Genomic DNA, 19506 nt, shown 5'->3' with positions numbered 1-19506 from the left:
CAGGTCTGGTTGAACCATCATTACTGTGGTGGGCGTGTACCAACAGCACAGTCCGCTGCTAGCTCGGTTAAAAATGATAATGACATCAGTAAGCTAAATTTTCCTTCTTTGGCTATCAGTTGGTAGCATAGACTCTGTTCAGGTTAACACGAAATTTAGCCGTTTTTGCGACACTTTGCAGAGAAAAGCGAATATAGCTGTCGAGCTAGCTGGTTAATCCTTAAATGACCAATAACGCTAGCTAAAACGCACGAGACTGTGGTGTGTATAACGGACAACGGTGCACGCTAACGTTAGAGAGATAAATCTGGGAAAAGCCTTAACATCCATGTTAGCGTCCATCATTTTATTCCAGGCATCGTTTTCGGATCTCACCAGCGTTATTAATTGCTGGGTTTCTACCTACGAGGATGTATGGGATGTCGGGATGACAGGAAGATGGCAAACGGGGTTGGAAGTGAGTAAACGTCGGTGCATAGGAGATGTCATGACATGCTATCTGTCCGTTTTAGCGGTGAGTGAGTGCGTCGTACTGTTAATGTTATCAGTCAACTTCCCTGCATGGCAGCCCCCCTGCAAGGATTAATGGCTGGTCATCACGAGTTGACAGCTCTGTTTACACTAGTGGTGGATTCCTGTTTACCACCAACAGTATAAACGACACGCTTTTGTTCTGTGCTGATCCCATGTGTTCACAGTCAACTGCTGGAGTGATGTGCAGCTTTAGGTGACATAAAAATGAAGCCAAGATCAAGAGATTAACAATGTGGTTACTAGGCCTGAGGCCGGTATTTGAACATGCAGGACATGTAGGCTTTGTTCAATTATATACATTTATTTACCTCCCCTCCCCTCTTAACATCTGCAGAACACAAGCTGCTTGTCATTGGACCAACAGAGCCATGGTCAGTGAGGGAGAAGCTGTGTTTGGCCACATCTGTCATGAAGAGTGGAGACCAGAACTGGTACTGTACCAGCACTGCTTTCATTTTGCCAACAATTGTGTGTAGAACGTAAAATGTGTCAAAGCTCTATAATATAATGATAAGGAGTCATTTAGTAGTCTCCTCCTGCACGGAGATGTTAAAACTTCTCAGAGGTCACATGCTATAGCAGATCCATCCCTTTACTTAAGATTTTTCAGATTTCATTGTCAATAAGGGTTGCTCTGTTGATAGTACTGATGCACCTCTGTGTGACAGTCCACAAACATGCAGATAAGATGAGTTAACCATAGGTTTGCATGTACAGTAGCTGTCTATCTGTATTATCCTTGTGATGGACTTGCATGCTGTCCATGGTGTTGCTCAGTGCATGTTGGGATGGCTTTCAGCCCACCATGATGATGGATATGGGTAAATAATATGAATGTGGTAACCATCAGTTTGGGATCTCTAAATGTATTAGAATATTCTGCTTAATTTTTCATGAATTTACAATTACAAAGACTACAAGACTCCCAAAAAAGTAATAATAACAAGCAAAGTGAGATTTTTTTAAAGAATTTAGACCAGGACAAAAAAAAAAGTTTTAAGATAAAACAGGACAGGAATAGTCAGCTGTTCTGGGCTCAAATTTCTCAATGTCGGATTACTGAATCTCTTTAACTCAACAGGGTATCTGTCAGTCGAGCCATCAAACCATTTGCAGAGCCTGGGCGACCACCTGACTGGTTCTCTCAAAAGGTATGACAAAATCAGAGTTCACTCTGCTGCAGAACATAAAGACCAAATTTATGATCTCTGCAGTAGTTTTACTACATCACATGTTCCTTTCACAAAGTTGTTCTCTCTCCTCCTTTGGTTCCTCACAGCACTGTGCCTCCAAGTACTCTGAGCTCCTGGAAAGAACAGAAGCCCCAAAGTGAGCACATAAGTGACCCCAAGCATGCTTTTATAGACTTGCAGGCTAAAATAGATCACATATATAGTTTGACACCTGCACTGACAGTGTTTGCCACACAACAATATCTTAAGTGTCACTTTGCATTTGTTCCCTTCAGGCGGAAGCGTGGAGAGAAGGGTGAAGTGGTGGAGACGGTTGAGGACGTGATAGTACGCAGACTCACGGCTGAGAGGATTGATGAGCTAAAAAAGTTGATCAAAGAAACACAAGAGAAGCACAGGTAAACAAGCACAGCTTTCAACAGCAGGGACTCATCACCATAGTTTGTACAACATTGTGGTTCATAAAATGCATCAAGGAGAATGGTTGACATGATGATGTTTTCATACTTTAGGAAGCTGAAGAGAGAGTCTGAACTGATTCAAGCAGGTCATCTAGATTCCAAACTAGAGGAGTTATGGGAGGAAATTCTGCAGTAAGAAGCAACAAACTGTCTGTCTGACCTGTTGACACAATTATACGCCTCTTTCTTTTTCTTTTAGACATTAGACACTTGAATGAGCTAAATTAAATGATCCTCCTTGTGTCTCACAGGAAGAAGAAACTGGAGGAGGAGGAAGCAGAGTTGAAAAGAAAGACCACAGATGTTGCTTATCAGGGTATCTCCTTCACTTTTAAAATGGGTATTTTGGGGGAAAACACCAACACAGAATATATGTTTCAGTGACTCTGATTTACTGCTCCATAAATGCTGGAAAACAATTAAGATTAAATAGAACTGTTCAATGGAAAAATCCTCAGCTGTGCCATCTACAATCTCTTTAACAGCTTGCTGTAGACAATATCCATTATTCAGCCTCCTCTGTCATTAGTTTTAAAGGTATTCTGTCATGAACTGAAGTGTTGGACAAGTGGAAAATTTGAGGAATTGGTGGCACTAGATGAAAAGTCAGAAATCATTTGGATTCATCCTCTGAGGACCATGAAATGTTGTAGCAATCAGCTCAATAGTTGTGGAGATATTTCACTCAAGTTTTGGACTGAGCCATTGTAGAGCCACACTGTAAGAGCATCATGGCACCATATAGAGAATTGAACATCAGCTTTTGTGTGACTGATAAGAAAATCCTCTCTATGCCGTCCCTCCCTCTTCCAGCCAGACAGGTGGCAAAGAGCATGCCTAAGCGAGTGCCCGGTGTCACCATGCATTCGCCCTCAGACTGCAGTTCTCCCGGCCAGGAGTTCTCACCAGGTGACCCACTCGAGTGCTTGACACTGGATCATGTATCCACAAAGAATGTAAGTCACTGAAGTTTCAAAGATCTGCCCTACTTTTTTTTTTTTTTAATAATCATTGGAATATTTAGAAATGTTTGTTGGTATTTTTAGCAGGTGTTGAAAGTGTTTCTGTCAAGATTACTACAGACTTGTCTTCTTTGAGCAGGGTCTTGTGTGCTACATATTCAGATTTGCTTTAGTACCTTGCTATTTTCTTGTACTAGGACCATGGTGCACTGTCAGACCAAAGACCTGGTAATATCATACAGTAATATCTTATGTATTAACTTTAAAACTTTTTGTTCAACTGTTAAAAAAACCTTTTAAGACATTTTCTGACATTGACTCACTGCTACAAGGTATAAAAGCAGACATAAAGTAAACAGACATGATTACTTATCGTTTGGAAATTCAGACTATTCAAAGGGGAGACAGAAACACATTAGCGGCGCTGAAGAGAGTTGTGTACAGGCTGGTTAATAAAAGCATTCCTGGATTTGTCTGGCAGTGACTTGAAAGAGTCTACTTCATATTTCTCGCTCTCTGTGTTACTAGGCTTCAGGATCAGCCAGGTTAATGTCATTTGCCGAGTCGCCTGGATCTGGTAATGACGACATCAGCCATGGGTCACTTCTGGATGACCCCACCCAAAAGAAGCTCCTTGGCCAGAGAGGCACACCACCACCATCTCCACTTCTATCAGAGTTACTGAAGAAAGGCAGTATCTTGGCCACAAATTCCAGACTGGTATGTTGAGGGTATTATACCAACAGTGTCAAGTCTGTAGGGCATCTCATCTTCATCTCATCATTTGTGGAGTTAGAATATTTTTTGTTGTTTTGTTGTTATTACTTCTGAGGTCATTGAGGTTGTTTTTCTGTCCTTAAAGGTCTATGAGGCTGCACCACTGAAACAGTAGATTCAGTCAGGAGGAAGTGTTGCCTTGTTTCATACCTTTTTGCATTTTAGCTGAAGAGTTAAATGTTTGTTTTTTTTATTGCACCACCAAATATCTTGCCTGTTAGTTTCTCAGGCTTCTTACAAAATGCGGGTGGCTGGCTTTTGCTTCCTGCTTGCTGTCATGTACCTTTAATCTCCAAGCCCTTTGTCACATGCCATCAGTGGTTCCTGTATGGTATGATTTCCCACTGCAGCCAAGGAGCTGTCATTCAGTCAGTCCCTGACCAAGGTTTCTTCTTGAATGTTTGTTGGGCAGTCACCTCCAGGAATTGTCTGGCTTGTTTCATGTTTTTTTCAGTTCCACTTGATGAAGCCTATTGTGCTCTTGTGAAATCCCAACATGTCAGAATAAGTTTTATATCCTTTACTAGGTCTTTACTAGGTCTTTACAGTCAAATTCATCATAAGACATTAAGCTTTAGATTTTTAATATTTATAAAATGATGTAGTGTTCATATATACATACATGATTGCTATGTGTGAATCATCAACAACATTTCTGATGTAATATTTGTTTTTGTTTTTTTAATACAGGCACTTTGTGTGTAGGAAAACCGACAAAATAAATGTAAAATGTGCATGTATGCTTTTATATCCTAGATTGGGGAGAGTGATGGGTCCACTGGTAGTTTGACAGGAGCACATGACTTGCAACTGGCTCCACCTTGTCAGCCTCTCTCTCAGGCAACAGGTACAGATTTTTATTCATGACTGACAGTGCATTTAAAAATACATATTCACCCCATTTGAGTGTTTCATGTTTTATTCTTTTGTAACACTTAGTTTGTTAGTTTACTTGACACTGATCAACAGAAATTTACTTTCAAAGTGAAAACACACGTTTCACATAATTGATTGCATAAGAATTCATTTAATTCAAGACAGTATTTATTTAGAGCCTTGATGGGGATAGGTCTGTATCAGCTTTTCACATCTGCACACTGAAGTTTTTTTCCTCCATTCTTCTAAACAAAACTACTCAAACTCTGCCATATTGCACAAGGACCATGAATGAACAACAGCATTCATGACCTGCCACAAAATCTTGATTGGATTAAGGTCTGGACTCTGACATGGCCACTTCAAGAAGCAAGATTGTTTTTGTCACTTTAAAAAAGCCTTTTTGTGTTGATCAGTATCAGAAAGGCCTGATTACATTCACTGTGATTTAATGCTGCAAAACAATCAAACATGAAAAAGTCAAAGAGAGGGATACTGTTTATAAGCCTTCTATCTTTATTTATAGGAACATATTTTATTTTATATTAGTTTTTAACCTTGAAACTCTAAATGTATGTTTACTTTCTGCATATGTCTACTATTGTCACAGGCTTTTGCTCATATATTAACTAGCTAAAAGCCTCCACTGCCTTGTCTGCACTTTGTGTGTTAATGTGTGTGGGGATGCTTGCATGGCAGGTGCCCCAATGTTGTCTCGTCTCCTGGAGGCAGGTCCCACCCAATTTTCTGCTCAGTTAGGTTTCATGGTCAGTCCAGATTCTGCCTCCAGCACTCCTCTCTCTGCCGCCACCCCTGTTCCTGTGGACTCCACTGCCTCAGCATGTACAGGTCTGTCCATTTTGACCCGTATCTAAATCACTCAGCTCTCAATCCACAGGCTAAACCTCCCCAAATCCTTAATATTACCTGCTTTATAGCTATAGACTCTAATTTCAGACCCTCTGTTTGTTGGCCATTAATACCTATTAATACGAGCAAAAATGTGCAATAATGTTATAGCTTGCTCTGGTAATATATTCATGAAATTGAATATCAATTAAATGCATTTTGCAACTTTTTGAGTAAGCTCAATTTTAACCATTATTTACAAAATTCTGAAAGATATGTGGTATCACTTTGTTGTCTGTGTGCAGAGGTGGATGTGATGGTGCCGTCTGTGCCCCCTGGATGCCAGCCTGCCTCTGCAGTGGATAAGATATCAGAGCTCAGTGAAGAGGATGTGACTGTGTCCTACATGGGAGATGAGCTGGACCTGAAGACAGTGGGAGACATAATCGCCATCATCGAAGACAAGGTGCAAAAAGGAGAAAAGCACTATATATTTTCATAGCAATGAGATCAGTTGCGGATAAAGTAAATTATTTATAATGCTTGCTTGAGGTGTTATTAAGTATGAAGAAAGTCATTTTACAATTTTATTTTTATTTTGGCCATAAATTCAGTTTACTCACCAGTTACACTAATAAGATTTGGAGAAATGGTAGTGTCACATGGCAAACAGTGAAAATAAGACCAATGTTATTAAAAAAAAAAAAAAATTATTCTTTAAGGATTTTAGAGTCAGATCTCTTCTTCTACAGGCAGATGAGACTGCAGAGGCTTTGGATGCAGCTGCAGTTGAGGCTGCTCTGTCCCTGTGTGAAGAGAATGGCCACGCTCTGTCTGGTGCCTGGGAAGCTGAGCCTTTCCAGCCCCATGAGTCTCACCCCGCAGTGCCCACAGGGGTCCCACAGTCCTCATCTCTTCACAATAGCCTGGCAGGGAAGACACAAGTGTTAGAGGTTCAGGGTGGGACTTCAGCTCCACTCTCCTCTCTGTGCGGTAGTCAAGATAACTGTCTTGCAGCACTCCCAATGGGACTAAGGGGCCTTCCTCCCACCTCCTTATCCTCATGCAACTCAAGGAGTTTGGAGCACTGCCACACTGGAGCACCTCCACAGCCTGAGGCAATGAGAGAGACTGGAGAGGTGGTGCACCAGAAAAGCCAAATTTCATTGGACGTTACCATAAAATGTGAGAATGAGAAGTGGGCACAGCAAAGACCTGATAAACCCCATGGAGGTATGCACACCCATGCATAAATACTAGTATTCACTTGCTTCATAACATGCAGTTTGCATGCAACTATGCATTTTGCATAACCATTTCCTTCTTATTATTCATCTTTACTATCTTGGCAGACTCAGTATTAGAAGATAGCCCACTGACAGAAAGGCGTCCCAAGGTATAGCACCCAACGAGGACAGAGCGCACATGATGCTTGTAATTGCTGTACTGAAATGCAGTGTGCATAGCTCCACAGTATTCCTGCACTGTAAGCTCTGTTTAAATCTCTCTGCATCTTTCTGCATCTTCGCAGGAGATGAGGGCAGAGGATGGAGTAAGCGTTGGGGGAGGAAAGAATGCCTCAGGGACTAAAGTGGACAATGAGGTCAACGGGCCAGAAGTGTGTGGAGAAGAAGACGGGGATGGGGTGGAGGGATTCTTGTCAGAGGCAGATGGGGAGACAGAGCTAGAACCTGCAGCCAGCGAGAGTGAGGACGGATACAGCCTCCATACTGCCTCCTCATCTCTGCAGCTGCACACAACCGCAGACTCCATCCCCAGCAGCCCTGCCTCATCGCAATTGTGAGTGAAACACACTCACGCACACACAGCAAGGAAAAAAAAACTGTCACTTGTGAGAGATGGTGTTGATCCCTAGATGGTGCTAATGATGTTGTGGCAACATGAATTCCACACTGCGTCATGCTGCAGATCAGGTTCTGCTTGATAATACTGTCTTCGTGACTTTTACTTCCTTCTTCTTATTCTCACATACTTTTACTGCACAGTTCTGTGTGCAGTGAGGACCTGGAAGCTCTACAGGCTCACAAGATCTGGAAGAAAGCCATTATGCTGGTGTGGCGTGCGGCAGCCAATCACAGGTCAGAATATGACTCTGACTGTAACACTAGCCACTGATGCTTAGCCAGAGATACAGTAGGTTCCCCCTTTTTAATTCTTTGTATCACTACTGAAACACGTGTCATTTATGTGAACCTGTTGTAGGTATGCAAATGTCTTCCTGCAGCCAGTAACTGATGAAATTGCACCTGGATATCACAGTATTGTGCACAGGTAAGCATGAGATATGACTGTATGTTTATTTTCATCACACTCATAGTTTTTATAGTGGTTACTTGTAATGTTTGTTTGTGCAGAGTGAAAATTTTGTATCACAAAAGTATCAACTTAACAGGACCCTTCGGAAACCCCCATCAGGTCATTGACTCTTTTCTCTTCTCTTCTACAGGCCCATGGACCTGGCCACCATAAAAAAGAACATTGAGACTGGTTTGATACGGACCACCGCTGAGTTCCAGAGAGACATCATGCTGATGTTTCAGAACGCAGTCATGTACAACAGCCTGGATCATGACGTGTACCACATGGCGGTGGAGATGCAGCGCGATGTCCTGGAGCAGATCCAGCAGTTTCTAGCTACCCAGCTCATCATGGAGACATCAGAGTCTGGTATCAGCGCCAAGAGCCTGAGGGGCCGTGAGAGCACGCGCAAACAGGACTCTACTGACAAGGTGCTTCACTAGAATTTTGACAAAAGCAGAGAGTACAGAAGAAGAGACAAGGGTGAGACAACAGGCTGACTCTAAGGTAGAAGCAAGTGATGCTAAACTAGATCTGCTGGCCATTTTCCAAAGCATAACATGAGATTTTAGATTGCTTTTCTTTCAGGGAGGCATTGGTTTCAGTACTTGAAACTTTCATGTGGTAGCTAATCTATCACAGTGAAAATCTTTTTGTCATATGTCAACTTATTTTTTAATGCAAGAATCCGCCAAATTCACAATGTCCTTTTCATAATGTCCTTATTTGTTTATTATTCATCTTATGGCTTCAACTATTCCAACACCAGTGGACACAAAATTGTTTGCAGCCGACTCTAATCTTGGTTGTCAGTGTATTTTTGAATCGATCACTATATGAAGATTAAAAAAGACAATACAGTGTTCACTGTGGTGATTATGCATCTCAAGCAAGTTTCAAACCAGTGGTTGACTGGAAGGCAAGAAATCTTTTTAAACATGTCTGCTTTGGAAAATGGTAGGAAATAATGTAATAATAATGCAATAACGTAGAGAACATTACCGACAACTTCTTCCCAAAGCATACTGCAAGTTTTTATATTGATATTTAAGCTTTGAGAGAGTTTATGAAAATGAACTGGCAGAGAATTGCAAGAGGTTGGAAATCCACCACAATAAATATTTAGTCACTTTTTTTGGGGTCAAAGATTCATTATTTTTTAAAAATCCTTCATGTTGGTGCTTCTATGAGCTCCTTGGAAGCTCTGACTTTGAAGATTTGATTATGTGATGTCTGTAAATAAAACTCAGAAAAAAACACTAATGAGATGACCAAAAAAATTGGACATTGTGTATATTTACATATAATGTAAATTTGGTAGTTTCCTGCACTGGAAGGTTTGCTGTCAGATGTCTGATGTTGCAGCTTTCTACCAGAACTTGAATATAGAAACATTTTCAAAACACACTCATTACATCTACATTAACATACCTTAAAATTGTAAGTGTGACAAAACAAAATAAGGCTGACTAAATATTTGGTGATTTGGTGAAGTTGCAAGTATGGCATGCTGATAAGCAAAATGATGTTAAACATAGTGGTTGACTGGAAGGCAAGAGGCCATTAAAACATAATGCTATGCTTTGAAAAATGGTTGCAAGAATACAAAGTGTATGTTGTATGTAGTTAATGAGCTAAAACAGCCTAAACCACTGGCATGGGCCTTAAAAAATAATTGGTCTGGATAAGTAACACAATTGCAGTGCAGCAAGGAAGTAAACAGTAAACATTTGAAACAGCCTCATGGCAATATAGCAATATATTATTAGCTAGATTATTAAGCTATTAAGTACATATCAACCTTTGTACCCTTCATGGCATTATTTTTCTTCTTCTTGAGACTTTCAATGCACTTTTGAGTCCCAGCTCTGATGTGCAACATTTTTCTCTCACAGGACACTGTCTCCATGTCCTCTCCTGCCTTTCTTCTTTCTCTTTTTGTAAGTACCCATCTTACAGACTTGAAAACTTTATCTATCTTTCTTGTCTTTTTTCCTTGAAGCAAGCCCAGAGTAAATATGACAGTTGTTGCATATATATACATGAAAGCAACTTCTGTAAACCAGAACTTGAACAAATATGACAATTGGCTAAGTTGTTTGTTAAGTGAAACACTGGTGTTGCCAGTTAAGAGTGAATGACAACTAAATGAAGTCTTCCTCTCTTTGCCTGTAGGACGGAGGCACCAGAGGGCGCCGTTGTGCCATAGAAGCTGACCTCAAGATGAAGAAGTGAATTTACAGTATGAAAATATTGTCCGACAGTGTCCCTGAGCTGAAGTGAAAGGTGTAATACTGCAAGACTGAATTTATCCTCTGTCAGTTGCACAGATTCTCTCACTCTGCATAATTTGCAATGTAATCCTTTACTTGCACTCTATTTTAAATGGGTAGACTGTAATGTGGAGAAGATCATATCTTCTGAGACAGCCATACAGACATGGATTACATGTAATCCCAGATTACAAGGGGGCATCCAGGCAGACTAGGTCAAACCTTTCATAGACGTAGCTGCAGATCATCCAGAGTTAGCCTGCACTGAATCACATCAGGTTGTAGAAATGAAGATAAGAGCCACTCCTAGCCTAAAAAATGAACTGAAATTAAGCCTACAGGGAACATGGTTGAATTTCAGATTAGTGTAGTTTGCTTTGACAATTACACTATATGTAAAACCAGAGGCCAAAGAGTCTGATTAACCTAGAATAGTCTGAGCCCAAAAACTGAATGATCAGGAGAGAACATACTAATTTCAAACAAAAACATTTTAATTGCTCATATAAAATCATTTGATTTTTTTTCCTTCTAATTTTAACTACTCTCAGACCATTTTTAAATATGACTGTATTGTTTGTGATGAATTGGTTCTATCTAGGCTACTCCTCCAGTGAAACGGTACTTAAATGCATATTCTGACTTATTTTCAGTGTTTCTGACAAAATGTCACGTTAATTATCTGTTTTGTGGACTTTGAACAATAAATCTTTATAAAGAGCCCTCAAACCACTACGTTTGTCCTGAATTCTCACAATCTTTTTTTTTTTACACAATACGAACCCAAAACACAACACAGCACTAACTGTTGGAATTATCTATTTCCTCTCCTTTTTCAAATCTAACCTTGTCTTTAAAGAGCTGTCTAATCAAAAACTTTCATGCAGGGATTGTGTGCAAAAATGAGAAAAAGCTTGATCCTCCCATAGTAGAATTTAAATAGTTGTCATTTCAGAATGTCATAGTATTTATGTGTTATGTTTTCATTATGACGCTTACTGACTTTGCAAGGTGAAAGGAATAACAAAGGTTTTTCTATTTCTCTCAAATTCAGAAGTCTGATTGGCATCACTAGAAGTGAAGGACAGTTTAAATGTTGCCTTGATACTGTCAAACACATTTGATCTGTGAAGTAAGCCAAAGATCTTCCAAGCTTTAGACCAACTCTCATGTTCAAGGAAGTAATTGGATGGATCAGATTAAGGCCACATTGCAAATATACAGAATCATTTACTGTATGTGTAATGTTGTGTATGTTTGGTCAAAGTTCCTCTTGTTTAATATTTAACAGGATTTAGATTTAGAAGTTTTTAAATACAACTTCTGATTGGAGATTCCCAATTATCACCTTGAAATAAAGAGACACTAATAATTGACTAATAGCCCAGCTTGACATTGCAAGAAGCCTATATGGACTTAATGTCACTGTTAAATAAACTTAATACCTCATGCAGGATAATCTGTAGTATTATAATGATGGTATTGAACATTAATCATGAAATATGTGGAGTTTCACATGCAGATGTGTGTGTCATCTGCCCCTCCTGGTTGAATAATGTCACCAAAAGACGAAGTCAAGAGTCAAAGCACCATGAAATCACAAATGAATGAGACAGGCCAAAACATAATTATGGTTACATCTTTAATTTTCTGGTATTTTTGGCTGAAAGTTGAAATTCTGCAGTGTTATATTGCTCACGTGTACTACCACACTAAACCGATGCCAAAACCTGGTTTGTGTTTATCACAGTAAATGTTTTCCATGTTTTGTGAGTTACTGTGTGTGGACCTGAATATTCTAATTAATTAACATTTAGTGTGTCAGTAGTCGTGAAGATGTGTTTGCCAAAAAATAAATATGTAACTAATAAAACACTTGGGCCTCTCACTAGGGTGCATGCAACAATATAGAACACAGGGTTAAAGAATAACTTAAAAGTGCTTGAGATGAACCTGAACATTTCACAAGTTTGAGAACAGCTAAGGCAGTTTGGCAGTCTTAGTGCACAGCGACAAAGAGTTTGAATGATTTAGGGTTGGTAAAATAAAAAGAATATAACTGCACAAAGTTAGCGTCCTCCTCATGACAAGACCTGACAAGTCAAAACTCCAGTTCCTAGCCGTGGGAGAACGTTGATCACGTCCACAGATATTTAATAAAACTCTTAATTCAGTTCAAGTTCAGAAAACAAAATGTGTCTTCTTTACAAAACATCCGTATAAATTAAAAGGTGCAGGGTTTATAAAACATCTATAAAATTTGGGCCGAAAAGCTCACAAATGAGCTTCCCGTATTCACCAGGTACACCAGGAGCACTTAGCAGGACTGTGAGAGGTGTAATTGGTTGAAATGGACTCTGTGCTTGTGACAAAACAAAAAAAACTACTTCTTCAAAACATGTGCAACACACAAACTCTGGTTCCTGAATAGCAGAAGCTTTATGACTGATAGAATAAACACCTATGCAAGCAGGTGAGTGACAGGCAGGGAGTGGGAAGATCTACTGTAGGAGACTGCTCATTTTTGGCAATTACAACCTCGTAAAACAAGCAACTTAATCATAAAACAGTGGTCATGTTTTTTTTAAAATGCCTATGGCCGTTACAGCTATAGTGCCATAGGTCAATTTGCCTGATAAACTACAGTATACAGTAGATGTTACAGTTCTTCCTAATGTCTGATTTGTCTATGTTTTAATCATAAATAGAACGTACTCTGTCATTTCACAGTACAGATGCTCTCAGATTTGTTTAGAGACTACAGTATAATTTAAGTTACTGTAATTAAATACTTCCTACAGATAAAAGATGAGCCGAGATGCTCGAGTAACATTCAGTCTATTAACTATTAAATAAATACACCAAAAGTTTCAGCGAGGACACAAAACAAGAAAATAAATACAGGTAAAACTACAAAAACCTAAACAAATAAAACATGTGTATGTGAACATACAACTGCCTTCATAACCCCAAAGGGAGACCCCGTATTTCATGCCATTTCTATAAGAAAGTTTAAAGGCGTCGAGACATCATACAACACTGCCACGGTGAGTTTGCACTTAACGCTGCGACCACCGACAGCCAGGTTCAGCAGCTAACATGCAAAACTCTTATTTTCTACCATCCATGAGGAGAGAAGGCACATTGTTTCCAGTGGCATCATCTCCCACTGCGCTGTACCCAAAGAGATTTCTCTACAAAGTGGCCAGATTGGATCAATTACACACCTCGATAAAATGTATTATTTGTATAGTTCAAGATGAGTCTGTAAAGAAACGTTAACTCCTCATTTGCCCCTCTGACGCCCGACCAATCGATGCAGTTTCTCACAGTTGTCCAGCCTCATCGACTCTGCCTTCTGCTTTAATCGTTCATCTCGGTACAGTTGTCCGAGGTTTGCCAAGTCTGATTCTGAAAAGGAGAACAGGAGGAAGATGCATCACAACTATTTATAATAGTTTTCTACATGATGTAAATCTGCTTATGTCATGGGAAATGAGATAAAATATCAAAGATTGTATATAAATAAAGATTTGAGCTTCATTAGTGACACTTGCACTCTAACTAAAAACAGATTATCCCTGTTTAAGCCATGCGCGCCGCTTGCTTACTTTGCTGTTTCTCCTTCCAGCAGCTGTTCTGCAGGTGTTCGATATAGTCGCTTTCTATGGTTTTCTCTAGTTCCTCCAGCGCAGCTCCGCGATATTCCTTCTCAAAACTTTTATCCACATAGTACGGCACACCCATGTGCTGCGTTTCCCTGGACACCACCAACCCCATGGACCTGAAACCCAAACACATAACCCTGATTTATTCAAGGAAGGACCCCAGGATTTGCTAAAAAGTCAATACTGTAGTTTGGTTGACGGTACGACAGACTCACGGTTTATAGAAGAGACTGTAGGGCGGGTTAGTGGCCATCATCTGTGTAAATACTGATATGAGGATTAACACAAGCACGGGGAGAAGCTGCAGAAGAGCTGTGAAGGTGTTCTGTGGGAAGATAAAATCAGAGCAGATTAGAAAGAATACTGTACTGTACGTAGGCCGCACTGATACACTGCGTAGTCATGCCAGCACAGTACTTTTGTGTCTTTGAAGTAAACCACGCTCTTCCGAAGCAATAACTGTACTTCAGTTATGAGGAAAGTAAATGAGTGACATGAAATAAATCATAATAAGAAACAGTCACTAGAGGGCTGCAACCATGTTGAAATGCACCCTTAAAAACTACCTAAAATACTGTGTTGCTATGGCTATCCAGTGCTTGGTAATGATTAGAATAATGCCTTATTTCCACAAAGAAGATTACATATGTGTGGATGTTTAACAGGGATTTATCTTTATGGTTTGTGAGTCACTGACTTGACTCTGGTTGTCCTCCACCACCTCCTCGCGCCTCTCATAAGCACGTCGACGACGAGGCTGATAGAACTGAGAGTAGGAGGCTCCCTGGTTGGTGTACACGTGAATATTTCCTGAAGAGAGACGGACACAGTTCTGTAGCACCTACACTTCCACAGATAACAGATACTTACAGTAGATTATATTCCTAAATTACTGAACATACAGCAGAGTCCAAAAGTCTGATTCAGGGAAGTGGTCTCAGACTTTTGGACCCTACTGTATCTGTGGAGCATTTAAAATGAAATTAAAATTATTATTCATTATTCAAATGGGCTGTTACTGGTCTGTCGAATTAATTACTGGGAAAACATGCCAGCTGTTTTGGAAATATTGTCAGATTTCTCATAAATTACCGACCAAAATTGGGTTATGAATTTATTTAATGCTGCGATGCCACTTTTCTGCATCATCATCATCTCAACTCGTCCTCATAGCTCATGACTGCTCACCTGTGGGAAACCTTCCTCCAAAGAAAATGTTGAAGAGCTCCTCAGGGGAAATGTCAGCCTCAAAGTCTCGGTGGAAGCTTCGGTAGTGTCCATGGCGACTATGGCTGGAGTGTTGGGGTGCATTTGCAGCTGCAGATTGATCTCCATATTGATCATACTGCTGCCTCTTCTCTGAATTGCTTAGCACTGCATATGCATTGCCTATTGCTGTTGGGAGAGAAGGGGGGGAGACATTGATGATGCTGGCAGCCATTCCTTAAAAATCAGTAAGAATTGGTGTTAGTTAGCAGTTAACACAAGGGAATTAAAGACAGGATTTCTGGACTGAATTAAAACTGGTTGAACTGGATGACCCAGCTTCAAGTATCTGCTCACTGTTGTCTAAACAGGCACTACCAGCTCAAGGGCTCTGTTCTTGAACTGACCGTGACCTTTGACTTTGCTGAGAGGTGGTAACTGAGAACAAGAATTTGCTTTGTGGGATCAGCAATTTGGTTGAAATTAATCCAATAAAAAAGCTTCTTTTTTTTTTAGATACATTGCTTTGAAATAAGTTTTGCCACCACTGTATGTTGCAGAAGAATGAACAAAAATCCACTTTTCCTTTCTTCTCTACTCAATAACTTGTACCTTTGAATGCATCTGTGGCTCCTGGAGCAAAATTCTTGTCGGGGTGGAACTTGAGGGCCAACTTCCTGTATGCCTTCTTCAAATCTTCATCGCTAGCATTCTTGGGAACACCGAGGATCTCATAAAAGTCCTTGCAATTCTTTATCCTGCAGAAACAAAGCACAATGGATGTCAGAATACAAGCCAGAAGTTCAAAACTAAAAGAATGACTCTCTCCCAAGCTAATATGAGGTTATTAGATGTTAGCCAAGCAGGTGTACTCTCTTTACACAAGTAGTCAAATGTAAATAAACATATAAACACATAGTTTAAACTGGCTGCCTCAGTCCTGATATTTGGTGGGGAATGGTTGTGATTGATCCCTGCGCACAACTGTTTCACCATTTATCAAATACAGCGAATAAGTGAATAAACCACTGGATATTGTTGCTGTAGTGAAGAGATGGAGCTAATAGTCATTCTCAGTGATGCTACATAACATTACACCTTTTCCATCTGAGTGTAAATCTGTGGCAGCTGTGCAGCAGCAACATTCAGAACCAAAACCATGAGCAGAATAGCTTCATATTGTTTTCAGCGCGTATTTGGAAAACCTTTGTCCTAATTGTCTTAATGGGTTCCAGCATCAAAAATTCTGAAACACTGTTTCTTTGAACTGAACCAGTTAGCATGTTGGACAAGAATAGATCAACAGAGAAACAGACAAGTATTTTGTTTCCCTTCACTTTTGATTTTTGTTGTCTGCACAAACATTTTATTTCAAACATAAACACTGGTGAGCAGTGATTATAATTACAATCATTTCACTCCCCTGTATTAGGAAGAAGACTTTAACCAGTGCAATGATTAGTCTATTAGTTGATTAGCCAAGTTGATAATCGAATAACTGTTTTAGTCATTTTTTTAAGCAAATATGCCAAAAAATTTGCTGGTTTCAGCCTCTTAAATGTTATAAATGATCATTTATTGTAGTAAACAGATTAGCTATGATTTTGGACTGTCAGTCAGTCAAAATAAGACATTCAAAGATGTCGCCTTGACTCTGAAATTATGACGGGCATATTTCACTTCTTTTTTAAAAATCAACAAAATAATTGGCAGATTCTTTGATAATAAAAATAATGGTTAGTTACAGTCCTAAACTAGTGTGTGACCAATAGCCAGATTACTCAGAGGATGGGACACAGCCACAGTAACATAGTGTGGAACAATGTCAGTCTGTCACTCTGTAACAGTGTGAAAAAATATATATAAAAGAGTAAAGAGTCTGTGTGCACCTGTGAACACCCTGGCGTTGATCCTCTGTGTAGCTCTTCTTTTCATCACCACTCGCATGACTTGTTTGGTTGTTTCCAATGTCCTCGTCTCTCCAGCCTGTCGGCGGGGGCACGTGGTTCGTTTCTGGAGCAGCAGTGCCACCGTTCCTGGCTATGGCATCTATCAGCACTACAAGAACACAGTGTCTGAGGTCAACTGAAAATTCAGGTGGGACTACTAGAGAGAGAAGATGGAGAAAGCCTGCACAGTAAAAGTAATGATGACAGTCAAAGTGACCATGGAAATTAAGGATACCAGCCAACACAAACCAGCATTGTGCATAGTACATCCCTGGCAGGTTCTGAACATACAGATGGGTGAGAAATCAAAAGGAAAAAATAACAAGTATCCAAAATCTCTCATAGGAGCTTAAATGGGTTGTGATCTGGTGAATGTGAAACCCATAGTATATGATTCACATCATTTTCAAACTCCTCAAATGATTCATTGATTCCTTGTGGCCTGTGTGGAAGCATTTACATTCACTATGTGTCTCTACTCATTTATTAAGGTTTGTCCTTCCAGTTGTCACCCATCTGTACATGAGTAAAGTGACACTGACTGTTTACTGTCCCTTAAAAAAGTTTTTTTCACTCCTAGGCCCCTTGCACAATGAGTGAAATATAATACAAACAGCTGCAGACCATGTAGCACTTAACTGCATCATGCACTTTGTGTTCAAAAAGCTAGAAAAATAATCCATGACAGCTTCATTATCCTGCCACTACTGCAAAAGCAATTAGGCAGGGTAAAGCAACTGCACACAATCAGATTTTAGCACAGCACTGCACAGTCTGAGCTGTGTGAATGAATATATAGCTGCAAGGGGGGAGGGAGTCCTACATTTAAGCATGCAGCCTCAGCAGACATTAAGTATTAAAGCTAAATAGCTCATTTCTGTCCCTATCTGCAAAATAGCAATCCTAGCTACATCTGTGAATTCATCCTATAATCTGAGAACACATCCTCTACACTGAATAGGCTGAGACGAGATAGTTTAGTTGCCCAACATTGACATTAGCTCGTCGGGCTGCCATTGCATTGAATGTGCGTCAGCTACGGTAATTATACCTCTGGCCCGGGTGCTGGGGTAAATATTCTGAGCTTCATACAGCAGCTGCAGTGCCCGATCTTTCCGTCCTGACCGTAAACACAGCTTCGCCTTCTCTATCAGCCGGTCCGCTTCGTCTTTGTCATCCATTTCGGCGTTACGGGGTTATTTCGCTGAGCCTTTAGCTGTCTGTAGAAGTCTGTCCCTATGTGCAATGTGCGTCTATATCATATGGCAAGCTACAACTAGATAGCCTGTTAGCTTCGGTTACAGACAGCAGCTGCGTAACGTTAGCTAGGCGCAGGTCTGCAGTCACTCAAGTCCTTCGCACCTTCCGGTCAGCAGACGATGGCGGCTGTTGTCAGGCTGCAAACAGGCCTGCGGCTGGGCCATTTTTAAGCTGAAAGACTGAAAAATGAACAGGGTTTTCGGCAGTGTTTAAAGGGCCATCCTGATATATACATCAGACCGGCAATACGTCACACATCCGGGAACTTTGGCCCGTTACACGTCCCCGCCCCTTTTTGGGGGAAAACAAATGAGACTTGACTTTAATGTAAAATTGCAGAATACAACAAAACTAATAGAAAACCACCAGAGTTAAATTCATTTATAAATGACCCAAAGACACTGTCAAGTAAATATATATCCACATGCGCGAGATACATCGAAAATATTAATTTGATCCATCCATATTTTTTCTACAGTCAATGGTAGAAACCCAAGTATGCTCAAAGATTTTTTTTTAAAGAAATAAGATTATATTGCTTACCATCTCTGTTATTATTTTATATTATTTTTTTCATTTATTTTATTATTATTAGTTTTTACCTTATATGTTCTGTTACCATGTTGAATGTATCAACCAAATGAAAGTGAAGTCATGCCATTTATATTATTTTTATTTCATTATGATGACTAAGTGTTTTCTGTTATTGTCTTAATGTCACATGTTGTTAATGTATTTACTCCATTGTGTCTGTAAAAAACAGAAGGTTAAATCACGGAGAGTGATGCTGCCTTCAAAGTCTTTCAAGCAGGTCAGAGCCTGGCTGTGATGCATTCAAGTGCTTCTGTAGGAGATTAATATATCAAATTGTTTTGATGGGTGATGTTTTTCTTACACCTACCAAACAAGTGGCACATTGCTGCGTTTATTTTAAAATGTTGGCAAATTTTAAATAGTCTTGTGAAAACAAAAACAAACCGACAAAACTACATATTTAGCTAATTTGGATTATGTTTTACCATTTCATAAAATGGCTAATTTTCCACATCACTGTAACAATAGGTCATTGATCTGAATATACATTTTGATAGGGCATTAAGGCAGCTTTACTTAGATGTAGGATGCTGTAGTTTAGTGTGTAGCCAATGCAAAAATCAATGTTGACGACATTGTACACAA

The 19506-nt window shown here is 39.9% G+C and overlaps 2 protein-coding genes across 7 annotated transcripts; one reads left to right on the top strand and one right to left on the bottom strand.

The window, feature by feature from the left end:
• The first annotated feature begins 3 nt into the window (after positions 1 to 3).
• brd8a (bromodomain containing 8a) lies at positions 4 to 10973 on the top strand. 6 transcript variants are annotated; one of them, XR_006099730.1, is made up of 20 exons: positions 5 to 457; positions 869 to 965; positions 1616 to 1685; positions 1814 to 1863; positions 2003 to 2125; positions 2240 to 2320; positions 2440 to 2504; positions 3002 to 3144; positions 3679 to 3870; positions 4684 to 4774; positions 5503 to 5652; positions 5958 to 6118; positions 6405 to 6885; positions 7005 to 7048; positions 7184 to 7452; positions 7659 to 7751; positions 7876 to 7944; positions 8120 to 8454; positions 9867 to 9911; positions 10147 to 10189. XR_006099730.1 is itself a non-coding variant. In XM_042432065.1 (20 exons), exons 1-20 carry the CDS (start codon positions 415 to 417, stop codon positions 10204 to 10206), a joined length of 2610 nt encoding a protein of 869 aa, XP_042287999.1. In that variant the 5' UTR covers positions 5 to 414; the 3' UTR covers positions 10207 to 10973. The 6 variants fall into 6 exon arrangements, 4 of the variants coding, with proteins under 4 accessions (XP_042288002.1, XP_042287999.1, XP_042288000.1 ...); XR_006099731.1 differs by having other exon boundaries at positions 8120 to 8478; positions 10147 to 10162; XM_042432065.1 differs by having other exon boundaries at positions 8120 to 8402; positions 10147 to 10973.
• An 896-nt stretch (positions 10974 to 11869) lies between these two features.
• dnajc18 (DnaJ (Hsp40) homolog, subfamily C, member 18) lies at positions 11870 to 18594 on the bottom strand. Its single transcript, XM_042432291.1, has 8 exons — positions 18119 to 18594; positions 17008 to 17176; positions 15731 to 15876; positions 15101 to 15307; positions 14610 to 14722; positions 14128 to 14237; positions 13856 to 14028; positions 11870 to 13655 (listed from the first exon to the last, which is right to left on the bottom strand). The coding sequence occupies exons 1-8, from the start codon at positions 18246 to 18248 to the stop codon at positions 13531 to 13533; spliced, it is 1173 nt and encodes a 390-aa protein (XP_042288225.1). The 5' UTR covers positions 18249 to 18594; the 3' UTR covers positions 11870 to 13530.
• Between the last annotated feature and the right edge of the window lie 912 nt (positions 18595 to 19506).

Source organism: Thunnus maccoyii, chromosome 13 (genome assembly GCF_910596095.1).
Source record: "Thunnus maccoyii chromosome 13, fThuMac1.1, whole genome shotgun sequence".
Classification (NCBI taxonomy): Eukaryota; Metazoa; Chordata; class Actinopteri; order Scombriformes; family Scombridae; genus Thunnus; species Thunnus maccoyii.
This window is presented reverse-complemented; position numbering and strand designations above follow the sequence as displayed.